The following is a 16,946-nucleotide window of genomic DNA, read 5'->3' on the forward strand; positions in this document are numbered from 1 at the left end:
CAAATGAAAAAAAACTTATATGTCGCCTTACATCAGATATTCCAAGAGGCCTTGCCAGGCGAAGACAAAAACGTATCTTGAACAAAATGTATCTTAAACACAGCAAAGAAGAACCAGACATGAAGGCCGCATGTACTTGGCCGTTTTCCCAGAAGCGCTGGAACAAGATATCAAGATGTTCAACCATGTACATAATTTTCACTGTCAGGCCGGAAATCCGGACTGCCCATATATGGTTATAAGCCCATCACCCCTTGATGGGGATGGGACAAAGGGTATAAGATCTCATGTAATCTGTAATAAAGCACGTTGGCAAAGCGCAGCCATGTCCCGTGTGAGGAATGATACCAGACCTCTGTGTGGTGTTTTTCTCTTTACCGCCGGCAACGGGGCAAGTGGGGTGGGCCCGATTGGTGCTGTACTTAGAATTTCTACCTGACAGTATATACAACCCTTATTGGACAAACTAGCAGCAGGTTGAGTTTTCAGAACCATCTCTACTCTGATGACACCCAATTATATACTACTTCCCATGACATCACCCCTGCACTAATACAAAACACCAGCGATTGTCTGTCTGATGTCTCTAACCAGCCCTTTGTCTGTCTGAAGATGAATCTTTTAAAAACTGAACAACTTGTGTTTCCACTATCTACTAACCTACCTATCTTGATACTCGCATTTTAGCGTGTGGTACTACTTTTAGACCACACACCCACTGCCTTGAGGTTCAATTTGATTTAAATCTCTCTTTCACTCCTTATAATTAATCATTTGCACAGTCATATCACCTCAAAAACATCTGCCCTTCTTCTATCCGTGAAAACAGCAAAAATTCTTCATTGAGGAATTCTATTTGCTCCAATGGAAATCATAGCCAAACAGACGATATGGTGAGACATGAAATATTTCAAACCATTTTAATAGCGCCCATTAAAACATATGTCTTCAAGAAGCTTTCCATAAATAACTGAAGATACATTAGAATGATATATTAACAATAATTAGATTCTGCATTTGTTTGATTCTTGCTACACCTTTGAATTCTCAGAGGTGTTACCCTTTCATTACAATGTAATGCTTCGGTTGTATGCAGAAGGTATCCAATTGCCTCGCCTATAATTCCTTTAGTTTACAGTGCTGTAGCTCTAACAACTGACTGGAGTACACAGATTGCTAATGCTGAGCGGCCTTCATTTGGGAGTCACTAGAAACCAAATTAACCACTCCCACAAACAAAAGCCATTTAACAGAAACCCTCTACTGATTTTCCTAAGACTCTACACAATCCATTATGTGGGTATGGATGTTACAGTCGCTACACTAATATGGACGCAATGGGCATCTGAAGATTACTCTACAGTTGGAATTGTCACTTCATCTTGCATGCTCTGCAGAAAATGTTTTACTTCGCAACACAGAGTTAAACCAAAGGGAGGTAAGCAGAGTGAATTTGGAAAAAACATTTTCCAAGCACCATCAGCAACAAAACACATATTTCTACACTTTCTAGATGAGCAGCTGCTGGGAAGAGTGCAACAGAAAATCAACAAGAATGTCAGGAGGCTGCATAAAAGTGGAGGCCAGAACTTGAAGAAGATGGAGCAGGCTGACCTTGTGAAATGGGTGGGAAACCTATTGTCAAGTGGCTTAATTGGACTGTATGGAAAACCCACAAAAAGAGCGGTAGTTGCTTCAATGAAAAAATATCTCACATTTTTTCCACACCAGCCATTCCAAGATTGGTTCCATCTATTTTGTACAGGAGAAAACATAAATGCAAGAACATTGTTTCAAGAAATTAACCACTTGCAAGAACGGCTTGGATTAAACTTTAGGACAAGTTATGATCCTACACAAGTTCTCTGTATTGACAAATACAAAATTGACTTTAGAGATACCAGGCATCCCAGTGATCTGCGGGTCGTTCTACTATTGGAAAAGAAAACTGGTTACATTTGTAGCTTTTATATTTACTCAATAACGCAAGTCCTCAGACAAACTCAATGCATCCCATTTCTATACATTATACGCAAACTTCTAATCCCATTTTGCAAGAGAAATTATACAGTGCAGCTTGACAGCTCAGCGCATATAAATCAGGCAGTCATTGAAGAGTTTAACAAGCTTGGCTTAAAACTACAACTTGTTTCCAGGCTGGGAGGAAATTGTGGGTCAGCAGCTAGTAAAGAAAACAATATGGACAAGCCATTGAGAGATTATGTCAACTGGTCTTGTTCAAATGGATACAGTATATTCCCAGTGTATGGAAGAGACTATGATGCAATCACATTTTTGGCTGTGTTTTGGCTTTTAGTCTATTTTTCTTGCATCAATGCTTTTATCCTTAATTTATTGGAATATGCAGACTATGGAGAAGGATTTTCTCTAAAGAAGTTTGTAAAACTTCTATCACAAGAGATACTTGGAAATAACGCCCATTCAGGTGCCACTCGATGGGAGGGAACCGCCTCTGATAAACATGATATGGAATGGTGAGTCTATACTTAGTCATGATATAAAGCAACACTGTTGCAAGATTGTTCAGTAAACTAATATACCACTAAATAAGTGCTAAATCCCAGAATAACTAATATGCAGTAATATAATGATTAGATTAATGTAAATATCAAGCAATATCCAGAAAAACCTATTATACTATGAATAGTGCAGAGCCTGACAACCTACGACCTGACAATGTGGATAGAATTGAAGAGGATTCCTGGAGAAGCAATAACAATTCTGCTTCTTGTTGTTGTTAGCTGTTTAGTAGTTCACGACCCTCGGTGACCCTAAAGATCAGTTCCCTCCATGTTTTTTAGTTTTGCACTGCTTCTTTCAGTTGTGTGATTTCCATGCCAGTATCAGCTCTGACAGTATCAGCCATCGTGTTCTTTGGCGGCCGGGTCTTCTTTTGCCACTGATCTGTCCAAGCATTATAGATTTTTCTAGCGACTCTGCTCGCATTACATGGCTAAAATATGTGAGTCTGAGTCCGGTCATCTTGGCCTCCAGTGATATATCAGGTCTTCTACGATTCAGGACTTCTCTGTTTGTTACTCTCGCCATGCAGGACATACACAGCAGCTTTCGCCAGCACCACAGCTCAAACGCATCAATCCTCCTTCTATTAGCTTTTCTCGCAGTCCAGCTTTCACATCCATACATGGCTATGGGGAATACGATGGTTTGCACTATACTGCATTTAGTTGCTATACCGATATCCCTACTTATCCAGATTTTGTCCATGTCTAGCATGGAAACCCTATGAAAGAGCCTTCAAATTATTTAATTCTGCTTAATAAATGCAAATATCCAATAAGTCATAAAAAGATTATTTGGTGACATTAACATTCTAACATCAGAAGATGGACAGAAATCTCCCCAACCATCAGTAATAAGGGACAATAGAGAGTAAGGTATATTATAAAGTGAAAAGATGTCCAGCACTCTTGCCTTTCAATAAAAACTCCAAATTGTATCATGCACGTTGATACGCTAAAAGCAAAGACACCTACTGTATGTGTTTAAGAGAACAGACACCGAATTTATGTTATGATTAAGACTAAATCTAATATCCAAGAACTAATGTATCATGTTCTTTAATAGATAACATCCCATCTATTATATGCTGTTGTTTTACTCCCCTGATAAAAAGAGGTGTTCTACCCAAGGAAAACATGTTGCAGGATTATCAGCTACTTCATAATATCTTTTTAGAGGTTTTTTGTTTGCACTTGCAATCCTTTGGACATTTTTATGCTTTTGTGGTTGTATTAGTTCTACAGTTGTACCTCCTTCATGTATCCTGATTAGTGTTGGTCGTCTTGATTGGCAGGGCGATAAAATTCCCCTGATTTTAGCTAAATTGAATTGAGAAGTCTGACCCATTTTTTGGCAAAGATCATGGGAAAATCAGATTTCCAATGATCATCCCAGACAGATGTGTGGTCTGTTGTTAGGGACAGATATTCTAAAAACTACACTTAAAATAAACAAAAAAAACCCTAAACAAATAAAAAGGAAATATGAAGAAAACAAGGGGTAGGGACGTACCATTAGTGGAGGTGGTAGAGGATGGGTCCAGTTGGCACTTCAAGCAGCTCCCACTGAAGCAACAGTTCCACAATCTGCAGGAGGTGAGATAAGCCTGCTGTCATTCCTTAGAAGTCGTTCTACATCCACAGCACGTGAAACAGGTTTTAGAGTGGATGACACACCATGCCTCAAGTACCACATCCTTTTCTTCCTCTCAGTCGCAGGCACACAGCAGTCAGTCTGCACCAGTTGGCCATGAGTATCCCTCCTCTTCTTCACCCTGTCCCAACTTCCCCGCAATCTCTAAAGCAGGCCACATGGATCAGTCTGAGTAGCTGTTTGATCATTCAATATCATGGATGTCAACTAGGCAGTCTGAACTACCAGAGGGAGAAAACCATGACATTGCATGTACTGTTGCCTAACCATTTTTTCCTCTGAAGTGTACCCACAGGGGATGTGGAAACAGTGATGCCAGCTTCCAGTGCTCACTGTGATGTAGAGTCCACTCAGGAGGATAAGGACAATGAAGAGGAGATGGAACATGAAAAGTGCTTGACTGAACATGGACAGCCAAGAAAAGTCATGATTGTCAGGAGGAAGATTGTGATAGGGAAATTCAATCCTTCCGTCAATATGCTGTGGGGCTCCAAATCAGAGGTGGTTATGGCGGCCGCTGTAAAAAAGCAGTGACACAGACAGGTCTATGTACAAAGCAATCTACCTTTATTACATATATCACAACTTATATAGTAATATGACGCAGGGTGGGCTTTATGCCTGATAAACTTGTTTTCACATAAACATACTGTTACGCTATACTACCCTTGATACGCCAGCCCAGGTGCCCTAGATCTCACCCACACAACCTGTCCCTGCCTGCTTGCCTCCACTCCTGGCTAACCCCCAGCGGGCAACTGAACGGTGGTCCCTACTCTCCCTAGAGACCGAAAAGGGACGCTGGCGTACCTGGATGGAAAGTATACTGACAGAAAAGGCAGATGTAAATAACCAACACGAACAATACTAAGCAGAACTGAGGCAGATGGAAAAACCTGGCGGACAACAGTAAAGTATAGCAGACAAGATGACAGAAGCAGGAGACCAACCGAGGCAGACTAGCTAGCACACTGAGGGAAACCAATAACTGGCAGTGATTGCAAGTCTCTGCCCGACCTTTAAACAAAAACCTCTGCCCAAGGGCGGAGAGAGGAAGACAGACAACTCCCAACAGAGCATGATAAAAAAGGGAGCTCGTGCACGGCGCCACGTGCCACCAGCACCATGCCGCCCACGCCGGCCAGGCAGCCGGACGAGTAGCCGGGGGGATGCGCCCCAACCGCGGGACCCTGCACACCGCTGCCCCGGGAGGACCAGCAACCGCCGCATGGTAACACATAGATTGCTGCTTAGAGATGTTATCTTAGATTGAACAATAACTTGCATTTTCACATTCCAATGTTACATTACGTTGTTGGTTCCAGCTGAACAGGATATGCGATTAGTAAATTTTGCTGAGTTGTACGGCTAGCAGTATGCCCAGAAAATCCTGTTTAGCTGTGTCAAGAAGTGGTGGACAAGAGAAAATCATATTCAGGCCTGAGACCTTCACAATGGGGACGTTGCAGGGCAGCACCATGCTAAGACAGGGAGTAGGATGTCGCAGATAAAAATAAGGTCTGAACCATTACCATTAGCTGCTACTAGTCGCAGCAGCACCAACGTTAGGCCCAGAGCTAGGTCAGGTCACAGGACGGGGCAGTCTTGATGATGACAGAAGAGTGGTCATCTGTAAGATCTGGAGTAATGCCGCCTGTGCACTTGCATTTTAACTCCGCAGATTTCCGTTGCAGGAGAACACTAAAGTCACCATATGTCTAGGGGAGCATAGCCACACAACCAAAGAGCTGTAGATGGCTCTGCAGGCCTACGCTGCCCTTTGGCTAACTCCACATAATCTGAAGCCAGGCAAGGTCGTATGTGTCAATCTGCTTGCAGCCGTTCCCTTCAGCAATCTCACATGTTTTAAATAGATTAGATGCTAGGGTGATAGGGCAAGATACCTGCTTTTCTTCTACCGCCTAACTTTTACATTGAATGGCCACTTTATTAGAGGTAAGGGGAAAAAAAGAGGTGTGGAGCAAAACCCATAGAGTCGTGTCGGTGAAGAAAATATATATAGGTTTGAAGAGAAAGATGATATTATAAGTAGTGAAAAAGTCGCCTACCAGATAACGCATCACCTGGGTGGGCGTAAGGGAACAGAAGAACAAAGCTAAAAGACTCTTATCTTGGAAGTATAATGTATAACAACGTGGTACAAAAACTTCTCCTTTATTAAATATAGTGCATGGCCAGCATATGGCAATTCATTTCAGGGAAAGCCCCCTTTGTCAGTTCAGCTGGTAAAAGTATACAGAATAAATAATGTGTAGTAGAAATTAGTGTTTAAGTTAAGGAGAGAAAGTAAAAGTGAAGAATAAAAATTTGGTGAAGAAAAAATATATACATATGAATTTAAATACACTCATAAATATATATCACATTAAGGGCTCCTGCACACTTGCATTTTTCTTGCGCGTTTTTTCAAGCGATATCGCTTAGTTTTTTTCACGCGACTGTCAATGGTATTTTCTAATGTTAAAAACACATCGCACAAAAATTGCAAAGCGCCAACTTGCGATTCGTTTTTTAACATTAGAAAGTCCCACTGACAATTGCGTAAAACACCGCAGCGATGTTGCGTGAAAAAAATGCGCAAGAAAAACGCAAGTGTGCAGGAGCCCTAAGGGCTCCTTTCCCCTGGTGATAGCGATATTGCTGCGAGACAATTGCAATGTTAAAATCGCATCGCAATGCTGCAAAATCGCTAGCTTTTGCATTGCGATGCGAGAATCTGTTTTGCCATTGCACTGTATGGGCAACAGGAAAATGCAAAACGCTGAAACAATCCTCCTGCTGCGATTTTTAATCCTCGCATTGCAGCTTGCCCTTAAACATCACTAGTGGAAAGGCTGTCATAGAACAACATGTGTGGGACTTTCCTGCAAGAGCTCGCACTCTCGCATCGCACTGAAAACGTGCGATTATCTCGCCAGTGGAAAGGAGCCCTAATACAGATAAAGAATAGTTGATGAATATGTATAGAAATGTATTTTATAAAATATGCGGTACATAAAATAGACAACAATAAATATTTTTGGAAAATGGTCATAGTCGTACTTATAGTAAAAACTATACAAGAGAAGGTGACAAGGCAACTATCTAAATTAATGTGAAAATGAACATAACATATCACATGTTAAATAGAGATGAGCGAGCGTACTCGTCAGAGCTTGATGCTCGTTCGAGTATTAGGGTGTTCGAGATGCTCGTTACTCGAGACGAGCACCACGCGGTGCTCAACTCCATTACATTTCCTTCCCTGAGAAATTTGCGCGCTTTTCTGGCCAATAGAAACACAGGGAAGGCATTACAACTTCCTCCTGTGACATTCCAGCCCTATTCCACCCCCCTGCAGTGAGTGGCTGGGGAGATCAGATGACACCTGAGTATTTAAATCTGCCCCGCCCGCGGCTCACCACAGACACATGCTAAGAGAGATCAGGGAAAGTGCTGTTGCTGCTGTAGCTGCTATAGGGAGAGTGTTAGGTGTTATTTTAGTCTTCAAGAACCCCAACGGTCCTTCTTAGGGCCACATCTGACCGTGTGCAGTACTGTTGAGGCTGCTTTTAGCAGTGTTGCACAATTTATTTATTTTTGTATATCGGGCGTGCAGACCATAGCGTCCTCAGTTTGCAGTAATTTTATAGAGTATAGGGGCAGTACTGCTGAGGCAGGGACAGTGGTACAGGGAAAGAGATATACTGGATATATAGGCAGTGGGCTTTTTCCCAAAAAGTGGAAAAAAATACTATATTTGGCCTGCCTGTGACCGTCTTTAGTTTACGGCGTGTGTGCTTGGGGTAGTAGTCGCTGATTAATACCCAGCCTTGTGCATAATTGTTTCCTGGCTGCACTGTGCTTTCAGTAACCACAGTCATCCTCCAACAGGGAAATCCATATACAGGCTATATCACAGGCAGTGGGCTTTTTCCCAAAAAGTGGAAAACAATACTATATTTGGCCTGCCTGTGACCGTCTTCAGTTTACGTCGTGTCTGCTGGGGGTAGTAGTCGCTGATTAATACCCAGCCTTGTGCATAATTGTTTCCTGGCTCTGCTGTGTCTGTTACATGATCGCCGTCATCCCGCCAGAGGGAAAGAGTATACATATATACGCTGCATACGGTGTCTGTCTGGTTTTTCACCTCACCATTTTAAAAAATTGAAGCAAAATACTTAAGGCCTACCACTGGCCTTTGGCCACTTGACTGGTTCTGCCCTGTGAATTCCAGTAGCTCAGTCATACGCACCTAGGTCTCACTACAGGCTTGCGCATAATTGTTTCCTGGCTCTGCTGTGCGTTCCGTAAGCGAAGTCAGCCTCCAACCACAGGCCAATAAGTGGCACATTTAATTACAGCGTTCTGTTTCTGCACTACTGGTAATACACCATGCTGAGGGGTAGGCCTAGAGGACGTGGACGGGGGCGAGGACGCGGAGACCCAAGTCAGGGTGTAGGCACAGGCCGAGCTCCTGGTCCAGGTGTATCGCAGCCGACTGCTGCGGGATTAGGAGAGAGGCAAGTTTCTGGGGTCCCCAGATTCATCTCACAATTAATGGGTCAACGCGGTAGACCTTTATTAGAAACTGAGCAGTGTGAGCTGGTCCTGTCATGGATGGCAGAAAGTGCATCCAGCAATCTATTGACCACCCAGTCTTCTACGCCGTCCACAGCTGCGACTCTGAATCCTCTGGCTGCTGCTCCTCCTTCCTCCCAGCCTCCTCACTCCATGAAAATGACACATTCTGAGGAGCAGGCAGACTCCCAGGAACTGTTCTCGGGCCCCTGCCCAGATTGGGCAGCAATGGTTCCTCTCCCACCGGAGGAGTTTGTCGTGACCGATGCCCAACCTTTGGAAAGTTCCCGGTGTCCAGGGGATGAGGCTGGGGACTTCCGGCAACTGTCTCAAGAGCTTTCAGTGGGTGAGGAGGACGATGACGATGAGACACAGTTGTCTATCAGTGAGGTAGTAGTAAGGGCAGTAAGTCCGAGGGAGGAGCACACAGAGGATTCGGAGGAAGAACAGCTAGACGATGAGGTGACTGACCCCACCTGGTTTGCTAAGCCTACTGAGGACAGGTCTTCAGAGGGGGAGGCAAGTGCAGCAGTAGGGCAGGTTGGAAGAGGCAGTGCGGTGGCCAGGGGTAGAGGCAGGGCCAGACCGAATAATCCACCAACTGTTTCCCCAAGCGCCCCCCCGCACCATGCCACCCTGCAGAGGCCGAGGTGCTCAAAGGTGTGGCAGTTTTTCACTGAGAGTGCAGACGACCGACGAACTGTGGTGTGCAAGGTTTGTCGCGCCAAGATCAGCCGGGGAGCCACCACCACCAGCCTCACCACCACCCGCATGCGCAGGCATATGATGGCCAAGCACCCCACAAGGTGGGACGAAGGCCGTTTACCGCCTCCGGTTTGCACCACTGCCTCTCCCCCTGTGCCCCAACCTGCCACTGAGATCCAACCCCCCTCTCAGGCCACAGGCACGACCGTCTCCCGGCCTGCACCCACACGCTCACCTCCGCTGTCCTCGGCCCCATCCAGCAATGTCTCTCAGCGCAGCATCCAGTCGTCGCTAGCGCAACTGTTTGAGCGCAAGCGCAAGTACGCCGCCACGCACCCGCACGCTCAAGCGTTAAACGTGCACATAGCCAAATTGATCAGCCTGGAGATGCTGCCGTAGAGGCTTGTGGAAACGGAGGCTTTCAAAAACATGATGGCGGCGGCGGCCCCGCGCTACTCGGTTCCCAGTCGCCGCTACTTTTCCCGATGTGCCGTCCCAGCCCTGCATGACCACGTCTCCCGCAACATTGTACGCGCCCTCACCAATGCGGTTACTGCCAAGGTCCACTTAACAACGGACACGTGGACAAGCACAGGCGGGCAGGGCCACTATATCTCCCTGACGGCACATTGGGTGAATTTAGTGGAGGCTGGGACCGAGTCAGAGCCTGGGACCGCTCACGTCCTACCCACCCCCAGAATTGCGGGCCCCAGCTCGGTGCTGGTATCTGCGGTGGTGTATGCTTCCTCCACTAAACCACCCTCCTCCTCCTACGCAACCCCTGTCTCGCAATCAAGATGTGTCAGCAGCAGCATGTCACCAGCAGTCGGTGTCGCGCGGCGTGGCAGCACAGCGGTGGGCAAGCGTCAGCAGGCCGTGCTGAAACTACTCAGCTTAGGAGAGAAGAGGCACACGGCCCACGAACTGCTGCAGGGTCTGACAGAGCAGACCGACCGCTAGCTTTCGCCGCTGAGCCTCCAACCGGGCATGGTCGTGTTTGACAATGGCCGTAACCTGGTGGCGGCTCTGCAGCTCGTCAGCCTCACGCACGTGCCATGCCTGGCCCACGTCTTTAATTTGGTGGTTCAGCGCTTTCTGAAAAGCTACCCACGCTTGTCCGACCTGCTCGGAAAGGTGCGCCGGCTCAGCGCACATTTCCGCAAGTCCAACACGAACGCTGCCACCCTGCGGACCCTGCAACATTGGTTTAATCTGCCAGTGCACCGACTGCTGTGCGACGTGCCCACACGGTGTAACTCTACGCTCCACATGTTGGCCAGGCTTTATGAGCAGCGTAGAGCTATAGTGGAATACCAACTCCAACATGGGCGGCGTAGTGGGAGTCAGCCTCCTCAATTCTTTACAGAAGAGTGGGCCTGGTTGGCAGACATCTGCCAGGTCCTTGGAAACTTTGAGGAGTCTACGCAGATGGTGAGAGGCGATGCTGCAATCATTAGCGTCACCATTCCTCTGCTATGCCTCTTGAGAAGTTCCCTGCAAAGCATAAAGGCAGCCGCTTTGCTCTCGGAAACGGAGGCGGGGGAAGACAGTATGTCGCTGGATAGTCAGAGCACCCTCATGTCTATATCTCAGCGCGTTTTGGAGGAGGAGGAGGAGGGGGAGGAGCATGAGGAGGAGGGGGAAGAGACAGCTTGGCCCACTGCTCAGGGTACCCATGCTGCTTGCCTGTCATTCTTTCAGTGTGTATGGCCTGAGGAGGAGGAGGATCCTGAAAGTGATCTTCCTAGTGAGGACAGCCATGTGTTGCGTACAGGTTCCCTGGCACACATGGCTGACTTCATGTTAGGATGCCTTTCTCGTGACCCTCGCGTTACATGCATTCTGGCCACTACGGATTACTGGGTGTACACACTGCTCGACCCACGGTATAAGGAGAACCTTTCCACTCTCATACCCGAAGAGGAAAGGGGTTCGAGAGTGATGCTATACCACAGGACCCTGGTGGACAAACTGATGGTAAAATTCCCATCCGACAGCGCTAGTGGCAGAAGGCGCAGTTCCGAGGGCCAGGTAGCAGGGGAGGCACGGAGATCAGGCAGCATGTACAGCGCAGGCAGGGGAACACTCTCCAAGGCCTTTGCCAGCTTTATGGCTCCCCAGCAAGACTGTGCCACCGCTCCCCAGTCAAGGCTGAGTCAGCGGGAGCACTGTAAAAGGATGGTGAGGGAGTACATAGCCGATTGCACGACCATCCTCCATGACGCCTCTGCTCCCTACAACTACTGGGTGTCGAAGCTGGACACGTGGCCTGAACTCACGCTGTATGCCCTGGAGGAGCTTGCTTGCCCTGCGGCTAGCATCTTGTCAGAAAGGGTGTTTAGTGCGGCTGGGGGAATCATCACGGATAAGCGTACCAGCCTGTCAACTGACAGTGCCGACAGGCTTACACTCATAAAGATGAACAAAGCCTGGATTTTCCCAGACTTCTCTTCTTCACCAGCGGACAGCAGTGGTACCTAAACAATACATAGGCAGCACCCGCGGATGGAAGCATCGTTCTCTATCACCATAAAAAACGGGGACCTTTTAGCTTCAGCAATCTGTGTATTATATTCATCCTCCTCCTCCTGCTCCTCCTCCTGAAACCTCACGTAATCACGCCGAACGGGCAATTTTTCTTAGGCCCACAAGGCTCAGTCACATTACTTTTGTAAACAATGTTTATACGTTTCAATTCTCATTAAAGCGTTGAAACTTGGACCTGAATCAATTTTTATTTTAACTGGGCTGCCTCCAGGCCTAGTTACAAATTAAGCCACAGTAACCAAAGTGATTAATGGGTTTCACCTGCCCTCTTGGTTGGTCATGGGCAATTTTTCTGAAGTACATTAGTACTGTTGGTACACCAATTTTTTTGGGCCCTCGCCTACAGTGTAATCCTAGTAATTTTTATGGGCTTCGCCTGCACTCATGGTACCGCAAGGTGTGTGGGGTTGGCCTACACATTTGCTACATAAATGTAACTGGGGCCTTGTCTATACTGCAACTACTGAAATGTGAAAGAGACTGTTATCTCCCTAAACTGCTGCAACGGGAATGTTACTGTGGCCTGTCTTGACTGCTACTACTACTGAAATGGAACTAAGACTGTGCTCCCCCTATACTGCTGCTTCGGAATTGTTACTGGGGCCTGTTTTGACTGCTACTACTACTGAAATGGAACTAAGACTGTGCTCCCCCTATACTGCTACTTCGGAATTGTTACTGGGGCCTGTCTTGACTGCTACTGCTACTGAAATGGAACTAAGACTGTGCTCCCCCTATACTGCTGCTTCGGAATTGTTACTGGGGCCTGTCTTGACTGCTACTACTGTGCTCCCCCTATACTGCTGCTAGTGATATGTTATTGGGGCCTGTCTGGACTGCTACTACTACTGAAATGGAACTAATACTGTGCTCCCCCTATACTGCTGCTAGTGATATGTTACTGGGGCCTGTCTAGACTGCTACTACTACTGAAATGGAACTAATACTGTGCTCCCCCTATACTGCTGCTAGTGATATGTTACCAGGGCCTGTCTTGAGTGCTACTATTACTGAAATGGAACTAAGACTGTGCTCCCCCTATACTGCTGCTTCGGAATTGATACTGGGGCCTGTCTGGACTGCTACTACTACTGAAATGGAACTAATACTGTGCTCCCCCTATAATGCTGCTAGTGATATGTTACTGGGGCCTGTCCCTAATGCTACCGCTGAAATGTTACTAATTCTGGGCTCTGCCTATACCGCTGCTAATGCTATGTCACTGGGGTGTGGAAACGGAGGCTTCCCAAAGACAGGATGGCGGCGAGGCCATTTCCCACCAACGCAGTTACTGTTAAGGTGCATATAACCACAGACACGTGGAGAGGACACGTAGTGCCTCAAAAACATCCCCCTCCTCCTCCAACAATGAAAACATTCTTGGCAAATACTTTTGCATTGGTCCGTCTGGTGGCAGTCCAAGAATTTCACCTTTAACGACACAACAGAGCCCCCCCACCATCCCCCCGCCACGGCCCATTTAATCCTGGCCACATTCCGAAAACAAACTAAATAAAACCGCGCTACTAGGTCCGCAGTCGCGACCACATTCCCACCAACGCGGTTACTGTTAAGGTACATATTACCAGTCTGACTGGGGCATGCACTGTGGGCCGAAGCCCACCAGTATTGTATCTGACGTTAGCTCTGCTGAGCAGGGCACTGCAATGGGATACATTTATGTACCACCGATGGGTTCCAGGGAGCCACCCATGCTGTGCGTCCACAGGGACTTCACATTACGGATTTGTACCTGCCAGTGTCTATGTATTAAAAACCCCGGTCAGACTGGGGCATGCAGTGTGGTCCAAAGCCCACCTGCGTTTAATCTGACGTTACCTCAGCCGTGCTGGGCAATGCAATGGGATTTATTTATGTAACGCCGGTGGCTTCCTGGGACCCACCCATGCTGTCGGTCCACACGGAGTTGTACCTGCATGTGTCCACTTATAAAGAACCCCAGTCTGACTGGGGCATGCAGTGTGGGCCGAAGCCCACCTGTATTTAATCTGACGTTAGCTCTACTATCCCGGGCACTGCATTGGGACAAACTGCAGGAGCAATACAGCGCTAATGAGACATGCACAGCTACACTGGCATTGGAGTCCGCTGTAGGCACGCGATTGCTGAGGGTTTGTGCAGAGGCCTATGTCCTGGGTGCAGTGAAAGTCCGCTTCCAGCCTAGGATTGCTGAATCTGTGGGCCGAGGCCTATGCCGTGGGCGCGGTGCAAGTCTGCCATGTTTGGACGCTCAGATCAATTTTTCGTTCATGTCTTGGGTTTCCCTAGGACACACCTATGCTGTTGGTGCAAACTTAGTTCCCATTGCGGTGATTTACCTGTCTGGCATAAAGGCGCTGACTGACTTGGGTAGGGGGAAGAGCGCTGACGGCTTTCCCCTTGCAGTGTGGATTGAGCTATGCGACACCTTGACAGAATGAATACTGTGTGGCACATGGATTCCCCATTGCTATGCCCATGTTTGCAGCTCCTGACGGAGGTGGCACAGGATTGGAGTTCTCATTGCTTCTGTACAGCATTGTGGGCTATCGCCCCGCCCCTTTTAAAGAGGGTCGCTGCCTGGCCCTGCCAACCCTCTGCAGTGTGTGCCTCTGGTTCCTCATCATGGCAGACGCACTTATAAATAGACATGAGGGTGGTGTGGCTATGAGGCCAGTGTGTGGCATGAGGGCAGCTGAAGGCTGCGCAGGGACACTTTGGTGTGCGCTGTGGACACTGTGTCGTGCCGGGGTTGGGCAGCATGTTACCCAGGAGAAGTGGCAGCGGAGTGTCATGCAGGCAGTGATTGTGCTTTTTTGGAGGTAGTGTGGTGCTTAGCTAAGGTATGCCTTGCTAATGAGGGTTTTTCAGAAGTAAAAATTGTTGGGGGGGGGGGCCCACTCTTGCCACTATTGTGGCTTAATAGTGGGACCTGGGAACTTGAGATGCAGATCAACATGTAGCCCCTCGCTTGCCCTATTCGTTTCTGTGTCGTTTCCATCACTTTCGTGAATTTCCCAGATTTTCACAAATGAAAACCTTAGCGAGCATCGGAGATATACAAAAATGCTCGAGTCACCCATTGACTTCAATGGGGTTCGTTACTCGAAATGAACCCTCGAGCATCGCGGGAAGTTCGACTCGAGTAATGAGCACCCGAGCATTTTGGTGCTCGCTCATCTCTAATGTTAAACTTATGGCAAAAATATGAGACCACAACGGGGAGCTTGTAACAGTGTAAAATGAAATAGCAAATCCATGCCATCAGAAATACATTTAAAATAATTCTATATATTGAATGCACACTAATTGGGTGTTTCTCCTAAAAATAAGACCCTGTCTTATATTAATTCTTACCCCCAAAGTGGCACTGGGTCTTATTTTCGGGGAATGTCTTATTTTACTTACCTAGCAGGCTCGGTCCATGTCCCTCCCGCTATACTCTGAAGCTTTAAGCTTTATTGTGATTCTTGCAGTCCTCGGCCACCAACAGAAGATCACTTCCTACTAATGGGACTCATAAATCCCACCCTCTGGATAGCGATGGCTCTGATTGGTTCTCGAGCGCTGCTCAGCTAATCAATGCAGCGCTCAATGAACCAACGCGACTGCTGCATTGATTGGCTGAGCAGCAGTTGAAGAACCAATCACAGCTGTTACATTGGTTCAGCGAGCGCTGCATTGATTGGCTGAGCAACACTTGAGAAACAATCAGAGTCATTGCTTCCTAGAGAGTGGGATTTATGAATCATGTAACTAGGAATTGATCTTCTGTTGGAGGCTGAGGACTGCAAGAAGCACGGCAAAGCTCCGGAGAGCAGCGGGAGAGACATGGTCTACAGAGCCTGTTAGGTTAATGCATTCCTTTTTTTTAATGTAACACAGCAAGGATTTATTTTCAGGGTAGGGCTTATATTTCAAGCCCCCCCCAAAAAAATCTGGGTAGGGCTTATTTTGGGAGTAGGTCTGGAAAGGACTCTATATGAGTGTACATACAGGGGAAGCTGTCAATCACTGATAGGTCCGCCCATTGGACTGTTCAGCTCAGAATGTACAGATATAAATGAATAAAATAAAAGTTCTAATAAATATTTCCCCATAAAACTATATAACAATCTGTTCAGCTCTTCCTGCTCTATAACATGATGCCTGCAGTTTGGACAGCATTTTAGACAAAGTTCCCTTTAAAGGTTTTGTTATGTCCTGTACCTAGCATGATACAGACAAGCGACGAGCTTCTGCTTGCTTCCTCATTCTGATGTCATTGTGATGTAATACTGATTCTAGAGTTTGATGAGTTGGAAAACCAGAATATGTAAAGCAGCGATGAAGTTAACCACTATCATACACAGTAACTATAGTTGTAGCAGGCCAGTTTAGTTTTCCGGAAATCAATTAATATATGGAAGAAAAAGAAGAACAAAATGCACCATCTACTTATGTGTAAGTTCTGTAAATACATACTTCTGAGCTTTATACGTAGGTATGCCTTTTGTATTATAGAGTTGTGTACTTCTTTGTTTACAAAAATACCTCAGTAATGATTATCCCGTAGTTCATGGGGCAATACCTCCTGTGTCCAATGGGTCCAACATAAGGATAAAAGCAATGTCTGATCATCTCACTCTCTCATCTGTAAATATTGGCTCTTCTGTCTGGAAACAATGTACAATACTGATAGGTTTATGCGAGGAAAACATATATCTAAAGTGTATCCTCTTGGCATAGGTTTGACTTGTTTCTACTGGGATCCATAGACATCCTGTTTTGTTTTTTTATCACGGTCTGCATGGCATAGCCATTCTGTACTGTCAAGAAACAAGATCCTAAAGGATAACTAATCTTTTTTTTTTTTTATAATGTTTTTATTAAACATTCGAGATGAATTCTCCACATTACAATAGATGTTCAATCGA

At 46.5% G+C, this 16,946-nt stretch overlaps 1 protein-coding gene across 2 annotated transcripts in view; it reads left to right on the plus strand.

Moving 5' to 3' along the window:
• The first annotated feature begins 1,165 nt into the window (after window positions 1–1,165).
• The window catches only part of USP50 (ubiquitin specific peptidase 50), a 28,519-nt gene continuing 12,738 nt past the window's right edge, over window positions 1,166–16,946 (plus strand). Inside the window, exons 1-2 of one of the 2 annotated variants that reach the window (XM_066592647.1) lie at window positions 1,166–1,438; window positions 1,514–2,495. In XM_066592647.1, the coding sequence (XP_066448744.1) occupies window positions 1,180–1,438; window positions 1,514–2,495 (1,241 nt within the window). In that variant the 5' untranslated portion in view covers window positions 1,166–1,179. Of the gene's footprint in view, window positions 2,496–16,946 lie in introns of both variants that reach the window. The other variant, XM_066592646.1, reaches the window with a different exon arrangement.

Source organism: Eleutherodactylus coqui, chromosome 2, assembly GCF_035609145.1.
Source record: "Eleutherodactylus coqui strain aEleCoq1 chromosome 2, aEleCoq1.hap1, whole genome shotgun sequence".
NCBI classification, from domain to species: Eukaryota; Metazoa; Chordata; class Amphibia; order Anura; family Eleutherodactylidae; genus Eleutherodactylus; species Eleutherodactylus coqui.